This window comes from Leucopleurus acutus (assembly GCF_964270905.1).
Source record: "Leucopleurus acutus genome assembly, chromosome: 3".
NCBI classification, from domain to species: Eukaryota; Metazoa; Chordata; class Mammalia; order Artiodactyla; family Delphinidae; genus Leucopleurus; species Leucopleurus acutus.
Window position 1 is genome coordinate 93,535,452 of NC_139145.1, and position 25,828 is coordinate 93,561,279.

The window sequence follows — 25,828 nt, forward strand, 5'->3', positions numbered from 1 at the left end:
GATACTTCAATTATGTGTATGTATGATCTTTGGCCACCTTATATCCTTAGCATTTCCTCTGCTTTTTTTCTTTATCATTCATTTTACTCACTTTTCTAATTTCTGTATTACGTGCCTGTTACTGTGTTTTCTCAATTCGTTCACCCTTGTACCCCTTTCAATTTTATCTTCCTTTCTATGAGATTTTAGTTTTTCCCTTTTACTTTTTTCTCTGAGTTCTACCAGTGCAAGCTTCATATCCTCTTCCTCTCACCACTTCTTTTCTAAGTTATTTCATTTCTGCTTTGCCATTATGATGTGTTCACATTTTTCACCTGCTCCATGAAAATATTTCTGTGGTCCGTGTCCTAATCTTAATTTTAATGAAAGTATGTTGGTCTTTTTTCTTACAACATCTTTGTATGGATGCCGTGATAGGTTTTTTTTTGAAAAATCACTTTATTGGTTGAGTTAGGTTCCCATGGGAGGTGAGTGATCAGGTCAGCATCCCAGGTGGGTTAGCTGCACAGGCAAAGGCTCTCTCAACTTTTTAGTACCCATAAATATAGAGTCCTAAATTGTCTGTGAGATTCCTTGTGCTGCCTCTTCCCACCCACTCTATCTATTTTTATGAACCAAAGCAGCCCAAGAATTCCCTGCTGCCACCTGGCCTATCTCCTGTTCCTGTTGTCTCAGGCAAGGGAAGTCTGGACTTCTGAGTGTTGCTCCCCACCTTCAAGAAGAGTATTTTTTCCCCCTCTTTCTCAAAGCTGCCACCAGCTGCCTGCCCTTAGGTCCGGACAAGAAGGGTCTTGCCCTGAGCCCTGTGCTTAGAGGGACCCATATCACAGACACTGAAACTCAAAGATAATTTGTTCTTCTCTTAAAGTTTTGTGAGAAAGATTTTTGCAAGATTGGTACATAGGATAAGTGAACAGAGGTTATAGGAGAGGGAGGTAGGGATGAGCTACCATCTCCAGTCCAGAAGCTGCTACGTAGACTTGGGGACGGTCAAGTTTAAAGAAAAGCAGCAGCTCCTTCTCCCTTTTCAGGGCTGGGGGTTGAATATGGGAAGTGGAGCCAGGGGGAGAAAATTACAGTCACTTCCTGGGAAGAGAGAAAGAGAGGTTGCTTTTCATTAAAGTTAGCCACCTCAAAGTACCTGATGCAGGTAATTAGGCAGACCGGGTTCCCCAGAAAACAGTGCTTCTCAGGAGGCACAGGCACCTCCTGGAAATACTGTCAGAAAAGTGTGGCTAGGGGAGTGGAATACCATCTCAAGACTGCAACATCCTTCCCTGCCCCTGGCAGCAAGATGGGCCAGAGGAAAAGGTGGTCTCTTTAAACTTATAGGTGTTGAAGGTAAATGCTTGGCGGGGAGCAGGCTGTGGACCTCTAGGTGAGGGTGAGGGCTGCACTGAGCTTGATATTTAACTTCTAAATATTCTGGTATATGGATTTTCTTTTGCTGTTTTGCCTTTTTGCCTTTAGTTCCTGCACATGTTACTGGGCAGGACTAGACACTGGTTTGTTCATTAAGTAAAATTCTAAGCCTTAATTTTATTGGCAACACTCCTCTGTGTTCATAAACAACATAGAAGCTCCCTCTTGTGGTGTATTGTCAAATCACATGCCTTTAATTTAGCGTTAAGTATTTTGTCAGAAATTTTTTGATTTCACGTTAGAAGTTGAAATTCGAGGTTCAGATAGTTTCCTTAAGCAATAATACCTCAGAATTCACATAGGGGGTAAATCTATCTATCTTGTAAAGCTGTATTGTAGCAGACACAATTTAATAAATTATTTAATATTACTTAAGATGAATAGTCTTCTTTAGGTCCCCATGTTGCATCTCTGAATGACTATTTCGTGGTAAGCTGAAATGTACCCTCTAGTAAGTGTTTTTTTGGTTTGTTTTTTGATTTTAAAAGAAAGGTTAATTCCATGAGATTTTAAATATGTTAAATATTTGTCTTTTGCCTTTATATTTGGATAAGAGTGTGGCTGAGTGTAAAATTTCTGAGTCATATTATCTTTCACTGATTTTTTTTGTCATTCCTTTACTGCCTTTATGGGATTAATGTTGCTTTAAAAAAGTCTGATGCCAGCTAAGGGGTTTTTTTTTTTTTTCCTCTGCCTAAATGACTATCTTTTTTCCTGACTGTTCAAAGAAGTCTTTCTTCATCTTTAAAATTCAGTGACTTTTAGTGTTGAAAGTTCTGCATCAAAATTTCCAGGGTTTTTCTATGCCTTTTAAAATTATAGATCAGTCTTCATTTATTAAGTTTTACCTTTGAATATATATATATATTTTTTCTATTCTGATTGATTATGCATGTTTATTTTCTTTGTCTGAATATCATTTCTATAATTTTCTCTCTAATCTTTTAAGTTTTAGGTTTTGTTCATTTAATTTTGTTTGTATTTCTCAAGGCTTTTCTGTCTGTCCTTGTAATTCTCACAGTCTCTAGTCTCTCTTGTCCATTGCAATGTGACTTTTATTTCTGTTTGGGGATGTTTTTCCAGAGTTCTTTCAGCCCATTTTTTTTCCTTTTTTTAAAATCCCTTATCTCACCACATTCATGAGTTTATTAAATCCCTGTTTTCACCTTTTGATTTTAGGAAGCAATTGTTCCTATCACTTTAAAGGATGGCAATATGGTAATTGTTCTGCTATGCATTTGCTTTTCTTCTTTGGTTATTATTTACCTTTGAATGAAGTGAATTATTCCTTGGCCAGCTTTTTGTAAGATGTTTGTGTTAACTTTCTTTTGCTGCATAGCATATTACGCAAACTTACCAACTTGAAAAAGCACAAATATGTTATCTTACACACTCCATAGTTCAAGAGTCTGGCACAGCTCTGGGTTCTCTGCTTAGAGTCTCAAACTCAGGGTGTCAGCTGGCTGCATTCTCATTTGAGCCTCTAGAGAATTCTTTTCCAAGCTTATTAAACTGTTGTGAAATATCAGTTTCTTGTAATTGTTGAACCGAGATCGCCATTTCCTTGACGATTGTCAGTGGGGGTTGCTGTCAGCTCCTAGAAGCTCCCCACATTCCATCTTGAAAGGCAGCAAAGGTTCACAGAGCCCCTTTGCTTTAAATTTCTCTCATTGCTTCTGCTAGCCACAGAAAGCTTTCTGCTTTTAAAGTGCTCATGTGATTAGATTGTTGAGCACAGCCAGATAATCTCCTTTCTGACTAATTCAAAATCAACCGATTAGTAACTTAAGTTAGTTAATTAGTAAGGTGAACTTACTCTGCAGAATCCCTTTTGCCACTGTAACAGAATTAGGTGTGATGTCATATTCACAGTTCCAGGAATTAGGATGGGGAATCTTGGGGACCATTTTAGAGTCCTGCATAACATAGTATGCATGCAGGAGAGGGACTGGAACTCTGTCTGGACAAGTGGGGATTTTCTCTTGTTGAGACAGATGTTCCTTCTGAATAAATTATTTAGCTTTTATTTCTTCCCCACATAGAAAGATTGCTGTTCAGATTTAGAATTTTTCTCTGTCACCATGCCTCTATGACATACTGTTCCTTGTTCTGTCCCACCTTGCTTGCTTCTCAATGATGCTAGGTAGACAAGTATTCTTCATATAGGATGTTCACATTTATTTCTAAGTGTATTTAGTTGATCTTTCTTACTATACATTGGTATTTCTACCATCATGTCATCTAACTTATGCATGTGAAGCTAACTTATTTTTTTGTATATTCTTTTTTTATCTCTTTCAAAATTAATTTTATGTTTTACTACTTTACTAAATTCCTTTATTGTTTTTAGTAGTTTTTCCATTGGTTCTGGAACCAATTAAGTGTTCCAAAAAGACAATTATAGTTTTTGCAGATAGAAATTGTTTTACCTCTTGATTTCCAATTCATAGGCCTCTAGTTCCTTTCCCTTTCCTTCCAATACAACATGAAAAGTTGCAGAGTTAGGGCACATCCTTGTCTTACTCCTGATTTTAGCAGTCTGTATGTGTGCATATACATACATGTGTATGTATACACACTTATATGTTTGATCATGTTAAAGAAATGTCTATTCCTATTTTATGTTGACATTTGTCAGTTTGTCAGTTTTCTACTTGAAATCTATGAAACTGATCGTTTGATTTTTCTAATTAGATCTAATATGTTAAATTTTAATAGACTTCCTAATGTGCTTCTTTAAAAAGACATGCTGTATTTTTCATATATGTTGTTGGATTTTGTTGCTAATATTTTGTTTATGATTTTTTTGCATTGATATTCAGGTATGAGATTGGTCTATGGTTTTCTTCGGTGTTGTTAATCTTTTTCACATGTTATTATCAATTTGTAATCAGTAAAAATATTTTGGTAATTTTTATCTTGTTTCTATGTTCTGGAATAGATTAAGTAGTGTTAAGTTTATCATTTATTATTATTGTCATGATTATTATTTAATATATAAAGTTTTGGTAAAATTCATCTCTGAAAGTATCTGGGCTTGGTAATTAACCATTTTAGATTTTCAAATTAATATGCTAGTAATTTGTTCTAAGTAGTCTCTTGTGATTTTTAAAAAATTTCTTCTCTTCATAGTTTATTTCCTTTTTTCATGTATTATTTGTATATATGTAATTTCTCCTCATGTTAGCTAGTGGTTTATTTTACTGATTATTTCAAAGGATTTATTTTTGTGTGAATTTTATTATTACATTTTATTAATCAGATTTCTATTCCTTTGTTAATTCTTTTTTTTAAATTAAATTAATTTTGTTATTTATTTTTGGCTTCATTGGGTCTTCGTTGCTGCACACGGGCTTTCTCTAGTTGTGGCGAGTGGGGACTACTCTTCCCTTGCGATGCGCAGGCTTCTCATTGCGGTGGCTTCTCTTGTTGTGGAGCACGGGCTCTAGGCGTGTGGGCTTCAGTAGTTGTGGCTCATGGGCTCTAGAGCGCAGGCTCAGTAGTTGTGGCACATGGGCTTAGTTGCTCTGTGGCATGTGGGATCTTCCTGGACCAGGGCTCAAACCCGGGTCTCCTGCATTGGCAGGCGGATTCTAAACCACTGCACCACCAGGGAAGTCCCCCCTTTGTTAATTCTTTATTGCTTTTTATTAGAGATGCCTCTTAATTGCTTGCTTTTTTCAGTATTTCTTTTTCCTAGATATTCTTTTGCATGTTATCTTCTCCATCGCTATTCTATTATAAACTCATCTAGTGCCAGTGGTGTTAGTGCTGGGGGCAACTCATTAATGTGCAATTTATTTTTATATGTTTTTTATTTTGACTTCTTTTTTCGGGGGTCTTTTTTTGTTTCAATGAGATGGTTTTCTTATAAGAACCACTTTAGTTATAGCATATAAATTTCGATGTGGTTTGTTTCTATTATCATTTCTGAGAAATTTTGTAATTATAATTTTTTGATCAAAGAATAGTTTAATAGAGTTTTTAAATTTTTTTGAATTCCATATAGACGGGCCTTTTCATTTTCTGTTGTCTTAAAAGTATCTAGCTTTTTTTTTTTGCATTTTGGTCATAGAGTATTATTGTTATTTACTCTTTGGATTGTATACTGATATTTTTGTTGCATAATATTTGATCAGGCTTTTTTAGAATTGTCCATGGTACCTAAAAATGGAAGACACAATTTTATAAGAGAGTAGAATTTGACATGTTTTCCTAAATTCAGTGGTACTAATTATACTGTTTAGGCCTGCTCTATTGTTGCGTATTTTTAACAATTTGCTGTTTTGGACTGGGAAAGATGAAAATTAGTCTGCTGTTTTAACTTTTTATGTCTATTTTTGCATTTCTGGTAGTATCTGCTTAATAAAAATTGCTGCTGTGTATTTATATTATTTATTTATTTATTTTTAATTTTTATGAAAGTTTAAGCCTTTATCTGTACTTGGCTGTTTTATTCTATACTTTAAAAAATATTAATAAACTTGCCTTTTTAGAACAGTTTTAGATTTACAGAAAAATTGTGAAGATAGTATAGTTTCCATATATACCACAACCATTTTCCCCTATTATTAACATCTTACTTTGTATGCTACATTTCTTATGATTAATGAATTAATATTGGTACGTCATTTATTAAATTTTCTACTTGTTAACTGAAGTCCAAACTTTATGTAGATCTACTTAGTTTTACCTAGTTTCCTTTTTCTATTTTAGGATCTGATCCAGTATACCTTATTACATTTAGTTGTCATGTCCCTTTGGCTCTTTGTGGCTGTGATAATTTCTCAGAGTTTTCTCTTTTTTTTTTGATGACCATAGAAGTTTTGAGGAGTGCTGGTCAGATATTTTGTAAAATGTCCCTCAGCTGGGATTTGTCTGATGTTTTTCCTGTGATTAGACTGGCTTTATAGGATTTTCAGGGGGAGGACCACACAGGCAAAATGCCATTTTCATCACATCATATGACGGGTACATGCTATCAACATCACTTATCACTCTTGATGAAAACCTTGATCACCTGACTCAGGTAGTATTTTTCAGGTTAATCCATTGTGAAGTAACTCTTTTCCTCCTTTCTATACTATATGATTTGGAAGAAAGTCACTATGTGCACCCAACATATCAGAAATAGAGTGTTATGTGCCATCTCTTTGAGGATGCAGTATCTACATAAATTACTCGGAGTTATTCTGCATTAGACATTTGTCTCTTCTCCCACATTTATTTATTTATTCAATTATTTTTTTTCAGTGTGGCTGCATGGATTTATATTTTACATTAGATTATAATCCAATGCAACTTTATTTCGTTGCTCAAATTCTTCCAGCTTTGTCTACCTGGAGTTTTTTCGGTTGGCTCCTGTGTACCTTTGACATACCTCCATCATTGCAGATATTTTTGTTTGTTTTCCTTATTTTCTTGCACTCTGAGGTGCTGCAGGCTCATCCTATATATTTCCTGCTCCAGTCCTAAAATCAGCTATTTCTCCAGTGGGCCCTGGTTTCTTTAATTACGGAATGGGAAATAACTTTATCATCTAGAATACAGTGATTATATATAATTACTTTTGCCTTTAGTCTTGCAGACTCCACTCATTCCAAAGTTACTTAGGTCAGCACCCTTACCCCCACTCTCCTTAGTGAGGTTGTTTCATATATTTGTATTACAGTTAGATCCTTTTGTCACATTCTGCCTTTCCTCCTGGAAACTTTTGGCCTCAAATGATTTTTAAAAGTTTGTGTAGAGTTCACTCTTTGTACTATAAAGTTCAATGTATTTTGGCAAATACTAGTCAAATATATGACTAGTGTCGTATATCCACAATCAAACCATCATATAGAAGAGTTTCACTACCCTAGAAAAAATCCTGTGGTGGTTCATCTGTTCAACCCTCCCTCCCCTCTTCCCTTGGCAACTATTTCTATGGTTTTACTTTTCCAGATTGTCATATATTTGGAATTATAAAGTATGTATCCTTTGTGGACTGGATTCTTTCACTTAGCAATAAACATTTAAGATACATCCATGCCTTTCTGTGGCTTGACATCTCATTATCAATTTTTATCAATTCTAGGAAAAGTAAAAGAAGGAAATTATTCAGAAGTAATGCAGAGAGAGTAATATATTGGATACAGTAGTTTTAATAAGTAGATCTTAGGCCTTGTTTATTTGGGAAAAATGATAAAATTAGATCTGTTAACTGTTACAGCCTTTCATGTAGTACTGTAAAATGGGATATAGCCGGGCTAAAATATTGATACCCACAAACCTTAGACAGCTGAAGTACTTAAAACAGATCTGTGGAGAGGGACTGCAAAGATCAGTGACATGAAACTGATTATCCAGAAATAAACCCATACATAGGAAATGTAACAAAATATGTACTCTTTGGTTAATCCAACACAATGCTATAATCCCTGTCTTTTCCCACTAAAATATATTACATATGAATTAAAAAATAAAGTAGTAAAAATGCTAGGATAAAACCCAACATAAATAACTTTATATGTAATCATGGAGAAAGGGAAGACTTTTATAAGTCAGATATCAAACTCAGAAGCTCTGAAGTAAATTTGAGAAGTTAGTTCACAGAAAAACATGCAGGTGGCCAATAAACATACAGAAAAATGCTTAAGTTCACTGAAGATTTTTTCAAAAGTGTTGCTGCATTGCTAATGGGAATGCATATATTTATAACTCTTTGTTATGGCAACTTGGCAAATCAAATATAAATATTTATACACGTTGACCTGGCAGTTCCACTTTTTGGAACCTGTCCTACGATAGGCTTGCACAAATATGCCAAGATAAATTTTAAAAATATTCATCACAACATTGTTTTGACCTGAATGTATGTATAATATAATATTAATAATATATGTTATATTATTATTAAATAGAAGTTGGGAGGGAGATGCAAGAGGGAGGGGATATGGGGATATATGTATGCATATAGCTGATTCACTTTGTTATACAGCAGAAACTAACACAACACTGTAAAACAATTATACTCCAATAAAGATGTTAAAAAGAAAGCATACAAGCAAACTTAAAAAAAAAATAGAAGTTGTGGACTTGGTAAATAAATCACATTTATGCTGTGGAATATTATAACAGTGCCAACAAAGAAATTTAAATACAGCTTTAAGTTCCAACATCAAGGATTTCTAGGACATAAGAAGTGAAAACTGGAAGTTGTTGAATATAAGGATAGTATGTTTCGTATGATCATACATATGTAAAAATGTAAATAGATATAAAACATGTGAATGTGTGAGAAAATGTCTGAAAAATGATCGAAGGAACTGTTAACAGGGGTTATTGCCTTCATCTAAGTGACATGGGAGAGCATAAATAGAGGCAGGCAGAGGTAAGGGAGAGCTTGGATTTTTTCTTGGTATTCTTCTGTTTTATTTAAAATTTATTTAAACAAGTAGGTTGAAACCCATTGATTACTTCCTCTGGGAGAAACAAAAAAACACCAAAACCCCACAGAATACTCTTATAATCAAAAAGTCTGCCAGATTACTACAGAAAGATATTTTCCTAAAGGCAATTTACCTATTATAAAAAGGAAATAGGAGAAAATAGTAAACCAATAATGCATGTACGTATGTTCAGTTTTGCAAAATGAACAATTTGCAAATAACAAAGCAAATAATAAGAGATTGTTAGTCTAATCTACTACCTCCAGGAAAGTGAATATTGAAACCAAGAATTATAATTCAAATGTTTGACATGACCAGGGAAATATCACAGATAATGCAGACCTAGCCCAGTTATAAATATAAATAAGTTATCTGCCAAAATATCCATCAACCTCTTATAACATGAATATATACAGTATTATAGAGTATATTTTAAATACAAAATTTAAAATATATATTTTTATGCATAGAATTTGCATCTGAAAATTTGATGACAGTGAACCAGTTAAAGAATATTCAGGATTGGTGCTTTAGGGGCCTATGTCTCATCAATCAGGAAATAATAAATCTTGATCTGATATCAAGGAAATGAAAATAGAATTAGCTGAGGCCATTGTTAAAATGAAAATTCCTGGATACTACACCAGATTCAAAGGGAAAGGGTTGGAAATATATTTTTAACAAATCTCTTAGTTCATTAATATTATATGATGAGTTTAGGAAATATGGATTTACTTTAATACCCAGGCTTTGAATGTGATTTTTTTTTTTTTTTGCGGTACACGGGCCTCTCACTGTTGTGCCCTCTCCTGTTGTGGAGCACAGGCTCCGGACGCGCAGGTTCAGCAGCCATGGCTCACAGGCCTAGCCGCTCCGCGGCATGTGGGATCTTCGCGGACCGGGGCACAAACCTGTGTCCCCTGCATTGGCAGGTGGACTCTCAACCACTGCGCCACCAGGGAAGCCACTGAATGTGATTTTTTAAAAAGATTTTAATCAAATCCTAAAGATAACTATTTCTCAGGTATCTAAATTGGAAAGGAAGAGGTAAAATTATCATTATATGCAGATGACATGATATGATATATAGAAAACCCTAAAGACTCCACACAAAAACCACTAGAACTGGTAAAAGAATTCAGCAAGGTAGCAGGATACAAGTTTAACATACAGAAATCTGTTGCATTTCTTTACACTAACAATAAAATATCAGAAAGGGAAAGTAAAAAGACAATCCCTTTTAAAATTGCATTAAAAATATATAATACTTAGGAATAAACCTAAGAAAGGAGGTGAAAGACTTATATGCTGAGAACTATGAAACATTGATAAAGAAAACTGAAGATAATTTAAAGAAATGGAAAGATATCCCATGCTCTTGGACTGGAAGAATTAATATTGTTAAAGTGGCCATATTACACAAAGCAGTCTATAGATTATTGCAATCCCTATCAAATTACCCATGACATTTTTCACAGAACTAGAACAAATAATACTAAAATTTATACAGAACCATGAAAGACCCAGAATTGTCAAAGCAATTCTGAGGAAAAAGAACAAAGCTGGAGGCATAACCCTCGCAGACTTCAGACAATACTACAAAGCTACAGTAATGAAAACAGTGTTGTATTGGCACAAAAGCAGACATGGATCAGTGGAACAGAAAGGAGACCCCAGGAAAAAACCCACACACCTAAAGTCAATTAATCTTTGACAAAGGAGGCAAGAATATACAATGGGAAAAAGACAGTCTCTTTGGCAAGTGGTGTTGGGAAAGCTGGACAGCCACATATAAATAAATGAAGTTAGAACACTCCCTCACACCATACACAAAAATAAACTCAGAATGGCTTAAAGACTTAAATACGAAACATGACACCATAAAACTCCTAGAAGAGAACATAGACAAAACATTCCCTAACATAAATTGTTGCAATGTTTTCTTAGGTCAGTCTCCCAAGGCAACAGAAATAAAAGCAGAAATAAACAAGTGGGACCTAATCAAACGTATAAGCTTTTGCACAGCAAAGGAAACCGTAAACAAGACGAAAAGACAACCTACAGACTGGGAGAAAATATTTGCAAATGATGTGACCAACAAGGGCTTAATTTCCAAAATATATGAACAGCTCATACAACTCAATAACAAAAAAAACAACCCAATCAGAAAATGGGCAGAAGACCTAAATACACATTTCTCCAAAGAAGACATACACATGGCCAATAGGTTTATGAAAAGATGCTCAATATCACTAATTATTAGAGAAATGCAAATCAAAACTACAATGAGGTATCACCTCACACTGGTTAAAATGGCCATCATTAAAAAATCTACAAATATCAAGTGCTGGAGAGGGTGTGGTGAAAAGGGAACCCTCTTACACTGTTGGTGGGAATGTAAATTGGTGCAGCCACTGTGGAAACAGTATGAAGTTTCCTTAAAAAACTAAAAACAGAGTTGCCACATGATCTAGCAGTCCCATTCATGGGCATATATTCAGAGAAAACTCTAATTTGAAAAGATACATGTACCCCAGTGTTAATAGCAGCACCATTTACAATAGCCAAGACGTGGAAGCAACATAAATGTACATTGATGGATGAATGGATAAAGAAGACTCAATACATAAAATGGAATACTACTCAGCCATAAAAAATAATGAAATACTGCCATTTGCAGTAACATGGATGGACCTAGAGATTACCATAGTAAGTGCAGTAAGCCAGAGAGAGAAAGATGAGTACCGTATGATATCATTTATATGTGGAATCTAAAATACAATACAAATGAACTTATTTATAAAACAGAAACAGACTCACAGACATAGAAAACAAACCTAGGGTTACCCCCCTTAGGGAAAGCGGGTGGGGGAGAGATAAATTAAGAGTTTGGGATTAGCAGATACAATCTATATAAAAATAGATAAACAAAAAGGTCCTACTGTATAGCACAGGGAGCTAAATACATTCAATATCCTGTAATAAACCATAATGGAAAAGAATATGAAAAAGAATATATATATATATATATATATATATATGTGTGTATAACTGAGTCACTTTGCTAAACACCAGAAACTAACACAACATTGTAAATCTACTTCAATAAAAGGAAAAAAAGAAAAAAATAGATAACAATTTTTCCTTTTAAAATATTCAAAAAAACATCCTATGGACCCAAAGATTGCTTCAAAATATAAATGTAATAAAATAGTTTGACCTGTAAAAAAGAAGGACATAACTTCTAAATATTACTGCTTTGTAGTGAATATTTTAAAAAATTAATTAATTTTTGTCTGCGTTGGGTCTTTGTTGCTGTGCGCGGGCTTTCTCTAGTTGCAGCGAGCGTTGGCTATTCTTGGTTGCGGTGCACAGGCTTCTCATTGCAGTGGCTTCTCTTGTTGCAGATCATGGGCTCTAGGCTCACGGGCTTCAGTAGTTATGGCACGTGGGCTCAGTAATTGTGGCTCACGGGCTCTAGAGTGCAGGCTCAGTAGTTGTGGTGCACGGGCTTTGTTGCTCAGCGGCATGTGGGATCTTCCCAGATCAGGGCTCGAACCTGTGTCCCCTGCATTGGCAGGCAGATTCTTAACCACTGTGCCACCATGGGAGTCTCATGTAGTGAATATTGAGAATTACTGTTTTGGCCAAAATATCCTATAGTCTGAGTACACTTTTCAAATGTGTTTAAGATGCTGATTGATAAAATCAATATAGTGGTAACAAAAAAAAAATCTTTTTAAAGAAAAAATCAATACGGTGGTCATACTGTATTTATGACTTGTAAAAATACCAAGTGTAGTGTTTTTTTTCCCTTCAATTTGAAAACTGTCCTTCCCTGGCACCACTTAATTCACTTGTGTTTACACAATTTGTTAATTTTGGTTCTTAAGTAATGTTTCTCAGTTTTGTTCTGTATTTTCTAAATTTTGATATAATGTTTCATAAATTTTTTTTAATAATGTATGTATTTTTAAATATTTTAAGTATAATCAAAGTGAAGTGATTGGAAGAAATAAGGAAGGTTATGTTAGGCAAGTATAATTTGTAAGATGTTTAAATTATTAGCTAAAATTTTGATAAATTCACAATTTTTTTTCCCCTAAAGATACATGCTTAACAGCAAAGAATAAAACCACCTGTACTGCTTCAAGTTCTTCACTTTTCTACTACTTGTATGTCTTTATTTTGGGACAACTATTGCTGGGAACAGGAGGAACTCCTCTTTATACCCTAGGAACAGCCTTTATTGATGATTCTGTGCCCACCCACAAATCTTCTCTCTATATAGGTAAGTTTGCTCTGTAATGTTAATGTCTCGGTGTCATTTTATCTTATTGCTTGTTTAATTTATAAGTAAAACATAACATACACTTATTAAGAAGTTATGATTTCATAGGTATTTACATTTGGTAAATGCAATATTACTTTTTTTGTTTATATGCTGATGTATCATGTCCTTTAGTTGAATGCGGTTATGATTTTTATTGACATCCTGCTCTGTTTCCTGTGGGGGGCATGCCAGCCTTCCTGGAAGTGCCATCCAAGCAGTAGGCTGTCTAGATTGCTGGAATGTACCCCAGGCTAATTTACACAGGTGTGGGGATAGAGCTCTGCTGTTCTACTGACTTACTTCATCCTACGTGGACTTGACTAGAGTCAACAAAAGAAACCACACAATGGTACTCAGAAACTCCTGTGGAGTTCTCTATTTCAGATTAATGCCTTTTATGTATGACTCAATTTTTTCCTTTGTGAACTAATACTTAGCAGTACAAGTTTCTCTTAAATTCCATCCCTGAAGTTCCTGGAAGGTAGAGTTAACTAGACCATGCATGGCCCTACATCCAAATTAATGTGTAATTTATTTGCACATGAATTTTCACTTTATCAGTCTATTATTCTAATGTAGGGGACTTAGTCCATTTGGACTACCATAACAGAATACCATAGACTATTTGGCTTCCAAGCAAGAGAAATTTATTTGTCACAATCCTGGAGGCTGAGAAATACAAGATCAGGATGCCCATAGATTTAGTATCTGGTAAGGGCCCATTTCTTGGTTCATAGACAGCTGACTTTTAGCCATGGCAGAAGGGACAAGGGAGCTCTCTGGGGCCTTCTTTTAAGGGCACACTAGTCCCTTTTTGAGGGCTCCACTCTTATGACCTAATCACTTCCCAAAGGCCCCACCTCCAAATACAATTGCATTGGGAATTAGGTTTCAACATATGAATTTTGGGGTGACACAAACTCTTAGTCTATAACAAAGACCTATTGCTGTAGTCACTGGAAGCCAAGTGTGTTCAATGCAGCCCTGATAGAGGGTACTAATCTCTTAGGCTCATCTTTAATATGGAAACCACTACACTTCTACCTGTTTTCTCTACTTGCTTTGCTTTGGTCTCTCCACAAGATCTGATGCTCTCATTACACATTCTGGCCGATCTGTACAACTTCTCCATTTACTAATTTAACAGTGCTTTTATTTCAATTAGCTACTAGTGATGCTTTTCACTCTTCCAGTTCACAGATTTTTTTTCTGAGGTCCTCTTCTAATCAGTACTTCTCATAAAACAACTTCAATCTTTATATTTTAGTAACACACAAAATACGAAGTTATTCAAAAATTATTTAAGCATGCGAAGGTGGGGTGAAGGCCCACGAGACCATCCCAGATTTGAAGTTCTCTAGGACTTGACAGTTCTCAGGGCTATGATTTATCACAGCAGAAAGATACAAAGCAAAATCAGCAGAGGGAAAAGGTACATGAGGTGAAGCAGAGACAACCAGCTGCAAGCTTACAAGAGTCCACTCCCTCCTCGTGGAGCCCCCTACAGATTGAAATTAATTCCTCCAGCCAGGAGTTGTGACAACATGTATGAAATGTTTTCTACCAGCTAAGTTCATTAGAAATTCAACGCCCAAGGATTTCATTGGTAGTTGATCATGTAGGAACCCTCTGCCTTGCACATAGAAAATTTCTAGACTCTCAGAAGGAATACAAGTGTTCAACAAAACCGCATTGTTTATACGAACAGTTTGAGCACAATGAGCCACCTTTATTAGTTAGGGAACTGTGGCATCCCTCTGGACATTTAAGATCCCAGGTGCCAGACAAAAGCCAAACTTGCAAGCAGGTCTTTCTAAAGATAGCAGCCACAAGGCCTGCTACCTTATCTTTTTCTTCTACTGTAGGAATTCATTGAATGGTAATTTTTGAGAGTAAAGGAAAAAAACAAAAAGTAACAAAACTGGGAAACTCATTTTAATTTTTTTCAATTTCAGTTAACTGATACTTTTCATTGGGTAATTAGGTTTTGTTGATTGAAATCCTTTCGTATGCTTTTTATATTTGTATACATTTCCCCATTTCCAAAATCTTCCTCCCTTCTTTATTTCTTTTAAAATAGTATATATTACTGGTAGCATGCCTTCCTCTATGTGAAACAATTTTATGTAACAAGGCAAAAATGGGCAAAATGAAAACAGTCAAAATTTGCTACCTATTAGAATGAAGGAAAAAAGTGGTTACATAGCATCTCTAGCCTCACAACCTTTTCCTCTTTAAATGCTTTTTTGGGGTTTACAATTTTTGTCCTTTAATTGAACTTTTAAATTCATTTAACGTTATTTTGTGTTCAAATCTTTCATCTTAATATGTGCTTCCTATCTGCTCTACACTCTTATTTCTTGCCCTTTTTTCTTTCTTTTTGATAATTTAATATTTATTATTTCATTTCTCCCCCCCATTAACTTCCTAGGTATATGCTCTTTTACTGTTCATCTGCTAATTACCTTATATGCAAACTTGATTTTATGAAATTCTAATGTTAATTGATACTTTTACCACATTCCTAATCATCACATGGGTCTTAAAACCCTTTAAATTTATTCCTTTCCCAACATTTATTCAATTATTTCTGTGTACTGTAATCCCTTCTATATTTAAATTCCTGAAATAAGTGTTATTGTTTTATTTAAAAATATTGATCCACTTTTATAAACATGTTTACCTTTTTTTATTGCTCTTCTTTACTTTGCTACTCTGAGTTTCAGTCTGGGATCATTTTCCTTTAACATGAAGAACAGTCTTGAGTTAATTTATTGGAACAGTCTGCTTGTGATGAATTCTCTTAGTTTTTCATCTAGTTTTCACTGGGAATAGATAATTAGTTGGCCATTAATTTTCTTTCAGTACTTTAAAAGTGCTATTCTACTGTATTCACTTCCACTGTTTCTTATGTATGTTTACCATTTTTAAGATTCTTTTCTGGTATTTGATTTTCATTTGTTTTATTTACTATGAGTGTATAGGTGAAAGATTACATTTATTTCATCTGTTTTGAACTTATATGACTTCATGAATATATTGCTTGATACTTTTCGTTGGTTTTGGAATATTTCCTATGATTATTAATATAACTTCTGCCCTATTGTCTCCTCTCCTGGGACTCCAGTTACTCCAATTACATGTATGGTAGGCCTTTGTGGGTTTTTTTTTTTTTTAATGTATTCTTTCTCCTTTACTGTCTTTTCTGTATTTTCTATCCTGTATTTTTTCTGTGCTTGTTGATAAATATTTACTGATTTAATAATATATTTTCCAGTTTAGTAATACTCAGTTCAGTTCTAAGTAATCTGCTGTGGATCCATTTCATTTTTATTGTGACAAATGCATTTTATAGTTCTAGAATTTTTTTTCAGAATCACTCTGTGTGTCTTTTAATAACTTTCCCACCTCTGTCGTACATGGGAACACTACAGTCTGGGATGCCCTTTATCTAATTTCAGGGACTGAGTAAGTGCTAAACTGCACTTACTCTGTGAGCCAGTCTACTTCTAACTCATCCTTGCTTTTAGAGTATAGCCTCGTAGGTGCCAACTTAAAATGTAGGACAGGGAAAGTTTATAAGCTCTACTCCCTAAACTGCAACTTTTGTTTCCCTACTTCCTAGAGACTAGCAAAAGACAGTTTACCCTCCCAGTGCCTCTTATAGAATTAGCCAACATACCCAGGAAAAAAAATCAGTCCCAATTTTTGTTAAATCTCTCTCTTCTTAAGAATCTTAACACAGTGGTCCTTCACTATTTTTATCTGCTTTATATTTAAAAATAATTTTTACAGTTTTTAAAAGTTTTTCTTAGTGGGCAATTTGGTTGGAAATGCTAGTCTACCACAGTCCATCCACCATTACCAGAATTTTTAATTTTGGGGTCATAGCAAATTCACCTTTCATCAATTGAAAACTTTAAATTCTTTGCTTTCTTGATATATTTCTTTTATGAACATATTTGTGAACATATGCAAAGCATTCTTTATTGTTAACCAAGGAGTAATTGCTGAGGACTGAGAAAGCAGGTGATATAGATAGTGCTATTCAGTGTGAATTACATAGATCCATGCCAACATGAAGAAAGTCAAAAAATGAAAATAAACTTTTAGAAACTTTTATAGCAATTTTTAAAAATAGATCTATTTATTTATTTAGGCTGTGTTGGGTCTTCGTTGCTGCTCGTGGGCTTTCTCTAGTTGCGGCAAGTGGGGGCCACGCCTCATTGTGGTGCACAGGCTTCTCATTGTGGTGGCCTCCCTTGTTGCAGAGCATGGGCTCTAGGCACACGGGCTTCAGTAGTTGTGGCCCGCAGGCTCTAGAGTGCAAGCTCAGCAGTTGTGGCGCACGGGCCCGGTTGCTCCACAGCATGTGGGATCTTCCCGGCCCAGGGCCTGAACACGTGTCCCCTGCACTGGCAGGCAGATTCTTAACCACTGTGCCACCAGGGAAGCCCTATAGCAATTTTATACTTCCACAAAACTTATAAGGTATTCTTACAAATGTATCAGTCTAAACCCTTTTGGAAATAATTTATAAAAGGATCTGTCACCAAAGATAATTTGGGAATCATTGATTTCCAGATTTCCAGCATTTTTAATCATGTACTTTTAGCTATAAAATTTTTTGAGCATGAGTCATATATATATATATATATATATATATACTTATTTATAAATTATATACTTAAAATTTTCTACCAATACATTTTTTACATTCAAAAATACAGTTATGGGCTTCCCTGGTGGCGCAGTGGTTGAGAGTCCGCCTGCCAATGCAGGGGACACGGGTTCGTGCCCCGGTCCAGGAGGATCCCACATGCCACGGAGCGGCTGGGCCTGTGAGCCATGGCTGCTGAGCCTGCGCGTCCGGAGCCTGTGCTCCGCAACGGGAGAGGCCGCAACGGGAGAGGCCACAACAGTGAGAGGCCCGTGTACCACACACACACAAAAAAAAATATATATATATATATATATATATAGTTATAGTTATAATATAGAGTAGTTGATAGATAAATAAAAGTTCTTATATGTTTTCAGATCATCTTGAATGACCTGTACTTTGGAGCCTTGATCTAGTACATAAGTCATTTTTACCATTGATGTATGCTTCACTTTGTGTATGGTATATTCCTTTTCTTTTGTGTATGAGAATGAGAATCTCAGTAATTAATAAAAAAATTCAGAAGGTGGTAGTATATGAAGATACTGATGTATGCATAATTTTTTAACAAAAAGTAAAAAGTTATATATGGCAAAGTTTTAAATATCAGAGAAATAAGGTCAGTTTAATTCTGTTGCAAGTTAAAATGGGAGATTCACTAAGAGAAGGAGTTTAATGGTTTACTTTTAAGAAACAGACTAATGAACCAGATCCAGGTTTAAATCAGCTGCCATAGAATGCTTTTGGAATGTGTATAGAATATAAAAGCCTTCTCATTTCACTTTGTTTTCTTCCGTAATAATTGTAGCCAGTAATTACTATCACTGTTCACAAAGGGTAATAGTAGATGAACTACCCCTGCTGTGAGTTAACGTGATATAACTTCCATAAATTTATAATTATTGGATTTGTTGCCATCACTATTGTAGTCTAAAAAATTTGACATTGAATTATGTATTTTAAGCTCCTTGACAAATATGTGTAATTTTCATATAATTCTAATCATTTTGTTTTTCTATAGTAAAATGTTTCTCTTTCTTCACTTGTCAGACATTCAAAGCAAAGTTCCACAGATGACCATGTTCATTGTCTTTGTTCTTTTTCTAGGAATTGGCTATTCCATGTCAATTTTAGGCCCTGCTGTTGGCTATGTGTTGGGAGGACAGTTGCTAACCGTGTACATTGATGCTGATTTGGGACAAAGGCAAGGCAATATCTATTTTTCTTTTATTTAGATTTATATTATTTGAATCACATTAGTACCATAGACGGAATATTTTTATAATATTTCTTCAGAATATCATGAGGGATTTTCAGGAAACAAAACTGAATACACACAATTTTTATGTACTATTTTGGCTGCATTGCTTCACGAATTAATGCCACACCATCTCTTGGTATAGAGTATTTATTTACAAATAAGGATGCTTAATAGTTAGATGCTTAATAGTTAGATTTCAAAATACATAACCAGTACCCTGTGCATTGTTCAAAAATAATAGTTTAATTAAAATTAGTTGTGCTTTCAGTAGATTTAGCTGTAGGTAGATAGCCTGAAGAGTCTCGAGAGTTTATGATTCTCAGACTAAGTGCTATAGTAGCTCTGATAATGTAGAGATCACAATTATTCAGCTTTAACAACTGTAACACTGGAGGATAATAATAGGTAATGTTTGTTTATCCCATGCTGTGTTCTAGACAACATAGGTTTTGTGTGTAATGTAATTTTACATGCCATTTTATTTAATCCTCTTAATAATCTTATAAGGTAGTTGATACACAGAACTTGGTAAGTGGCCAAGGCATGAAATGAAGTAGATCTTTTTGACTCCAAAATCCCCTTCTTACCCACTGAGTTACCATCTCCTTTTCCTGAATAGAGAAGTTAGTGGCCTTTGCTGAGGCCATATTTTCTCATTTTACTGTAACTTCACAGTCCTTTGCATGACTGTGAGCAATGAATAAGAAAATGTAGTCACAGTATGTGATTTGTTAGTCCCAGGTTAATCTTTTAGAGACTAGGTTAATCTGTTTTTGTTCCCCCGCCCCCCGCCAGTACGTGGGCCTCTCACTGTTGTGGCCTCTCCCGTTGCAGAGCACAGGCTCCGGGCGCCCAGGCCCAGCGGCCATGGCTCAGGGGCCCAGCCGCTCTGCGGCATGTGGGATCTTCCTGGACCGGGGCACTAACCCATGTCCCCTGCATCGGCAGGCGGACTCTCAACCGCTGCGCCACCGGGGAAGCCCTAGGTTAATCTTTTAGAGACTACAGGTTAATAAAAAATTTCAGAAGGTGGTACAATACAAAGATACTGATGTTTGTAGACCTAGGTTAATCTTTTCCAGACTGTATAAAAAGGTGTACAGAGTAAGCCCTTGAGCAGAAAGCTGGGTTTTAATTTCAGTGGAGTGAAATGAGTTGTAGAAATGATGTGTTTTGAGGAAGAGCCTGTTGATATAAAAATATGACAACCATTATAACAAACTGTTAATATATTATCACTTTAAGAAGAATTTTACATTCAAATGAATGCCACAATTGGGGCATAGTGTATGGGCGTTTAACAAAAATCAGTGATTCGCTGTGAGATGTATTTAGTATTCTATATATATACTATATATTATAATATTCAGAGAAGAAAAATGTAGCCAAAGTTAGATAAAGAATGTTCAGAAATTCCATGCATGCTTTCGAATAGTCAACATACATATATTTACTATTAAATATTTAAAACTTCTGTGTTGTATTTGCCATGTGGAATACTTTGTAAATCATTATTCTTAGAGCTCTTATTTATGCCTGCTATCCATTGTGATTCTTCAAAATGGCTCCACTAGAAATTTTGGATAATATAATAATATTTCTCTATATATGCATTTGAATGATAAATTATATAATTATCGTGACTGAGTTTTAATTAACAAGGTAGAGTTGACTTTCACCTCCTGTTTTTCTGTCATATAGCATTGATATCACTGAGGATGATCCACGATGGCTGGGGGCATGGTGGATTGGATTTCTCATGTCTTGGCTCTTTGCCTGGTCTTTGATAATACCTTTTTCTTGCTTTCCAAAACACTTACCAGGTAAAAATATTTTCTTTAAAATCAGGGAGTTTTATTCCAATTCTAGGCCAAGTGTTGCTTTCTACATTATTACTAAGAACCCTAGAAAATTCACTATTTTTTTTAATAGAATCTCAGTTGTCTGCCTATGCAAACTTTTGAATATCTGTCTTTATTTTAGGAAATATTGGGTAACAATCTTAATATTCATGGTTTTTCTTTATTCTCATTTAATACCCAATAAAACTGTACATATTCACCTCTTTATTAAATTTATATCTTATGTGTTATCTGGAATCTTGCTTTATGTTTATGTGAGATATAATATCTTTTAAACTATTAGTTTGTATTCAGTTAGTAACTTCAAGAGCCAATCGGCTTTAAATTATTGATGTTAATTATTTGTTAATGATAGTACAAGTACTTTTTTTTCAATTGTCACCAAAGTCATGCTTTTGTATACTTTTTTTTTTTTTTTTGCGGTATGTGGGCCTCTCACTGTTGTGGCCTCTCCCGTTGCGGAGCACAGGCTCCAGACGTGCAGGCTCAGTAGCCATGGCTCACGGGCCCAGCCGCTCCGCGGCATGTGGGATCTTCCCGGACTGGGGCACGAACCCGTGTCCTCTGCATCGGCAGGCAGACACTTAACCACTGCGCCACCAGGGAAGCCCTTGTATACTTATTTTCACCAAATTTCAATACTAAAAATCTGTCCTAAAAGAAAAGATTAATAGAAAAGAATATCTATTCCTTTGTCTGTGAGATTTTGTTTCTTTATAATCATGTGGTTCATATACATATCTATAGAAGTATTTTTCTCCAGGCTGAAGGCATTTAGTTGTTTCTGTTATATGTAACAGAATAGATGTAACAGGATAGATGATTAACTTCTGGAAATGGGCAGAAGAAAAGTAGGCAGAGTAGAAGTAGATGGACTCATTGATTTCTTTCTACCTTGGGCCATCCAACTTATGAGTCTATGTATTGACTGTTTTCTCAGATTTATTCACGGTACTATCATTAAAAATTAGACATGATAATAGGTAGTAAATATTATTTCATCTAAAAAACATGTTAGAATTAGAGTAGAAGAGAAAAGCTTTAAACATTCTTTGTTTAATGCATAAAGGATGAGAAAGAATCATTAGAAAGCAAGAAGATAGAGTGGGTAAATTTACTATATTTTTAGGTACAGCAGAAATTCAAGATGGAAAAACTTCCCAGATTCATCAGAGTAATTCTTTACAACATACAGATGGGAATTTTGGACAAAGTTTTAAAGATTTTCCAGCTGCTCTAAAGGTAAAATAACACTGTACACACACACACACACACACACACACACACACACACACACAAACTATACACGCATACATATGTAGATATATGTATATATTACAAATATATGTAAACAGTATATCCATACACACAAATATTATCATAATGCACTCTTGCTGGCTTATTTACTATAGTTCTAGCTCTTATAAAAACCTCTTCAGATTTAATTGTATTGTGCTTTGAGTAAATGAAAACTATTCCAGAGTAGATCGGTTGGAAGAACATGAGTTATCTTATTGGCAATATCAATATTCAGTGGTTCTGCGTTAGCATGTAGTCCATTATCCCATGCCATTTCCCTTGTGTAATGGATGGATCAATTATCATTGAACTGTAAATGTTTTTGAGAATGCCAAACCAATATTTTTCCCTTGTGAAAGAAGTGGCGGTTAGTGGTTACTTGTTTTGAATTTGAGGTTAAAGAAACAAAGGTGTTATGGTCTGTTTTATGGAACTCGGCAGAGAAGTATTCTTTCTACTTAGCATCATAAACGTTTTGTACATAAGGGAATTTATAATTTTACCTTTTCAAGATTTGAACTTATTTACTTTTCATTATTTTTTTCCCTCCTCAAATGAAAGCCTTAACATGTTTTTACTCCAGTCATCCTACTTTTTAACTCTCCTTCCTCCTCTTCCATACAGGCACATTCTTGTGTTTTGCTGAGATTGTTTATAATTTTTAATTCTAATTACTGTTATTTTCTTTTATAGTAGTTCTCTTCTATTTCATATATTTCTATTTATTCTATAAATTCTTATATGTATCAAGAGTCATTACTCACCAATGCATTTTTTATCCTTATGTTCTCATGCTTTGAGATTTTGATTCTGATTCAGATCTCTATAGATACAGCATTTTATTGCTGGTTTTTCTCAGATAGGATGCCATCTAAGTATCCTTGAATGTCAGAATGATATTTCTGACTGGATGGATACTTTCAGATCATACTCCTTTAATTCTAGTAGTCTGTAGATGTTGTTTGGCTCTTTTCTAGTTAAATATGTTGCAGTTGAGAAGTTTCAAGTTAATGTGATTCTTAGTTATTTCTATCTGCAAATTTGTAAATTTTTTCATTTCTCTTTGATTTCAGGAAATTCACTAGTTTATTTCTAAATATGTATCATTTTTCATTAATCCTTGCTTGGAGTCCATTATCTTTTTCAATCTGAAAACTTAAATATTTTCTACTCATTATTTTTAAAAAATTATTGCATTTCTTCATTCAGGTACTTTTTTTCCTTTTGTCACTATTTATGTTCGATCATCTGGCTCTGACTTCTAAATCTCTTATCTTGCCTTTTTGTGACTCCTTTGTGTGTGTGTGTTGCTCAGTTTTATTAAATTTTTTTGCATTGAATATTCTAGAGCTATACTTTGTGGTTTTTCACTTTATGGTCAAATATTGTGAAATAACTGAATCTCTACACTCCCCTCTGGTAGATTAATAAGGTTCTGAGAACTCCAGCAATATAGACCCTTATTGAAAATTGCTTAACTCTATACCTAAGGTTCTTAACTACCAAGAGCAATACTTGTGGAGCAATACCAAAAGTTTGATACTTAAAGACCACGCTCATCTTTGCTCACAGTCAATTCTTCATTTACTGGACATAGGGATTCAGAACACAATTTAAAAAAATCGAATATGGGGTAGATTTATTGTATGGAGATATATAGTAAGACTGGGGAAGAGAACTTTCCAAGCCCGCTTCTACCTCCTTTCCTGGTCCCTTGCATATGATCAAGGCACATTCACCCTACTGATTAATCATCTGTCAATTTTCTAGGTGCTCCATGTATAAATTTTCTCAACATTGTATGTATAAAACTATTAGTGATCAGTATTTATACTTTTGTGCTAAAGAAAATGCTGAAATTTTACAAATAATTATATTGTGTGTATTTAAAATGTGCTATTTCATCATGGTACCTACCATTCTAATGCTGCATTTTGCAGTATAATCATAGTTATTCATTTGGTGAACTGTATTTTTTCTTTAGAATTTGATGAGGAATACTGTCTTTATGTGTTTAGTTCTATCAACTTGCTCAGAAGCCTTAGTTACTACTGGATTTGCTACATTTTTACCTAAATTTATAGAAAATCAGTTTGGATTGTCTTCCAGCTCTGCAGCTACCCTTGCAGGTAAAACATTTTCTTTGTTCTAGCTTAATCTAATAATCTTACTTTACCACATTAGATATTTATTAAAATAGCATAAAATTTTGGATAGCCCACTCCTTGAAGTTTAAACTTTACACTGATTTTGATAAACGTTTCCAATTTTCTGACATTAGACAATCTATTGTATGAATTTGAGAGATACAAATGCTATATACAGAGGTAAAGCGAATATATATTAATCTTAATATTCAAAACATTAATTTTATTAATCTCTTAATATAACTGTTAACTCATTTACTCATGTTGTTTCTAAATCACATGAGTGCTTTCATATGTTAAAACCATCGTACTACTTGTTTTTGATGTTTTCCAATTGTTGGTATAAATTACTGAGTATACGTGTATGTTTTCTCACTGTGTCTTCTTTCTCATTAGGGACTGTTTTAATTCCGGGAGCTGCTCTTGGTCAGATTTTAGGTGGTATCCTTGTTTCGAAATTCAAAATGACGTGTAAAAACATAATGAAGTTTGCTTTGCTCATGTCTATAACTGCACTTACACTGACTTTTGTATTTGTTTATGCCAACTGTGAAAATGAGCCATTTGCAGGTGTATCTGAATCATATAATGGGTAAATATATTTCACTGCTTTTTGATATTAATATCAGAGTAATAAACTATGTGTGTATTTCCAAGTATATGCTTTCTTAAATAAAATGATAAGAAATTGGCTTTTTAAAAAAAATTGGAAGGCTGCTTTTCCTATGTAAGAATATGTAGTTTTTACTTTTAGTTTCAATAATTGATATCATATTAACAGTTGGATATTTTTTCAGAAAGAATTTAAGAAACAACTATTCTGTACTGAGTACTATTCTCGGGGATACAAAGATTAATATTACAGAATCTTTGTCCGTAATGGATTCAACATCCTAGGGAGAATTTCATATTATTCCTATTTCATATTCCTATTGATTTAAATTTTAAAACTCCCTATGGTGAAATTCTCCTATTAGATGGATTGAAAATAGGCTAGTAGAGAAATTAAAATGAAGCTAAAACTAGGTGATACTAATCACTGTTGTGTTTACTTTAGAAGTTCATGTTTATTATAGAGAAATAAATAACTTCTTGTTGTTATGACCTGTAAACATATTTCTACCTATAACTGGTTTGACCATTTTATCTTTCCTTGCCTTATTTGTTTTGCTTTGAAATCCTAAGCCACAACAGAGGATCAGGCTGTAGGACATTGCCCAGCAGTGTGTTTTATGGTCCACAGTGCTGCTTTAATTGTTTGAATATATGTGTTTGAGACTGTTGAAGGGGATGGTGCTCCAGGTCAAGGACTCTCTAATTTTGTATTAATATGGCATTCAGATAACCTAAATAAAGGAAAAAGTTTGTTTTGAAAAGTTTGCCAGTAACAATTATCGTGATTTGTAGCTAC

The 25,828-nt window shown here is 34.5% G+C and overlaps 1 protein-coding gene across 1 annotated transcript in view; it reads left to right on the forward strand.

The window, feature by feature from the left end:
- Nucleotides 1-25,828, forward strand: part of SLCO4C1 (solute carrier organic anion transporter family member 4C1) — a 63,453-nt gene that overhangs the window by 21,444 nt on the left and 16,181 nt on the right. The window contains exons 3-8 of the mRNA XM_082836781.1: nucleotides 12,961-13,143; nucleotides 18,956-19,052; nucleotides 20,811-20,932; nucleotides 22,101-22,213; nucleotides 24,255-24,399; nucleotides 24,814-25,009. Of these exons, the coding sequence (XP_082692907.1) occupies nucleotides 12,961-13,143; nucleotides 18,956-19,052; nucleotides 20,811-20,932; nucleotides 22,101-22,213; nucleotides 24,255-24,399; nucleotides 24,814-25,009 (856 nt within the window). The remainder of the gene's footprint in view (nucleotides 1-12,960; nucleotides 13,144-18,955; nucleotides 19,053-20,810; nucleotides 20,933-22,100; nucleotides 22,214-24,254; nucleotides 24,400-24,813; nucleotides 25,010-25,828) is intronic.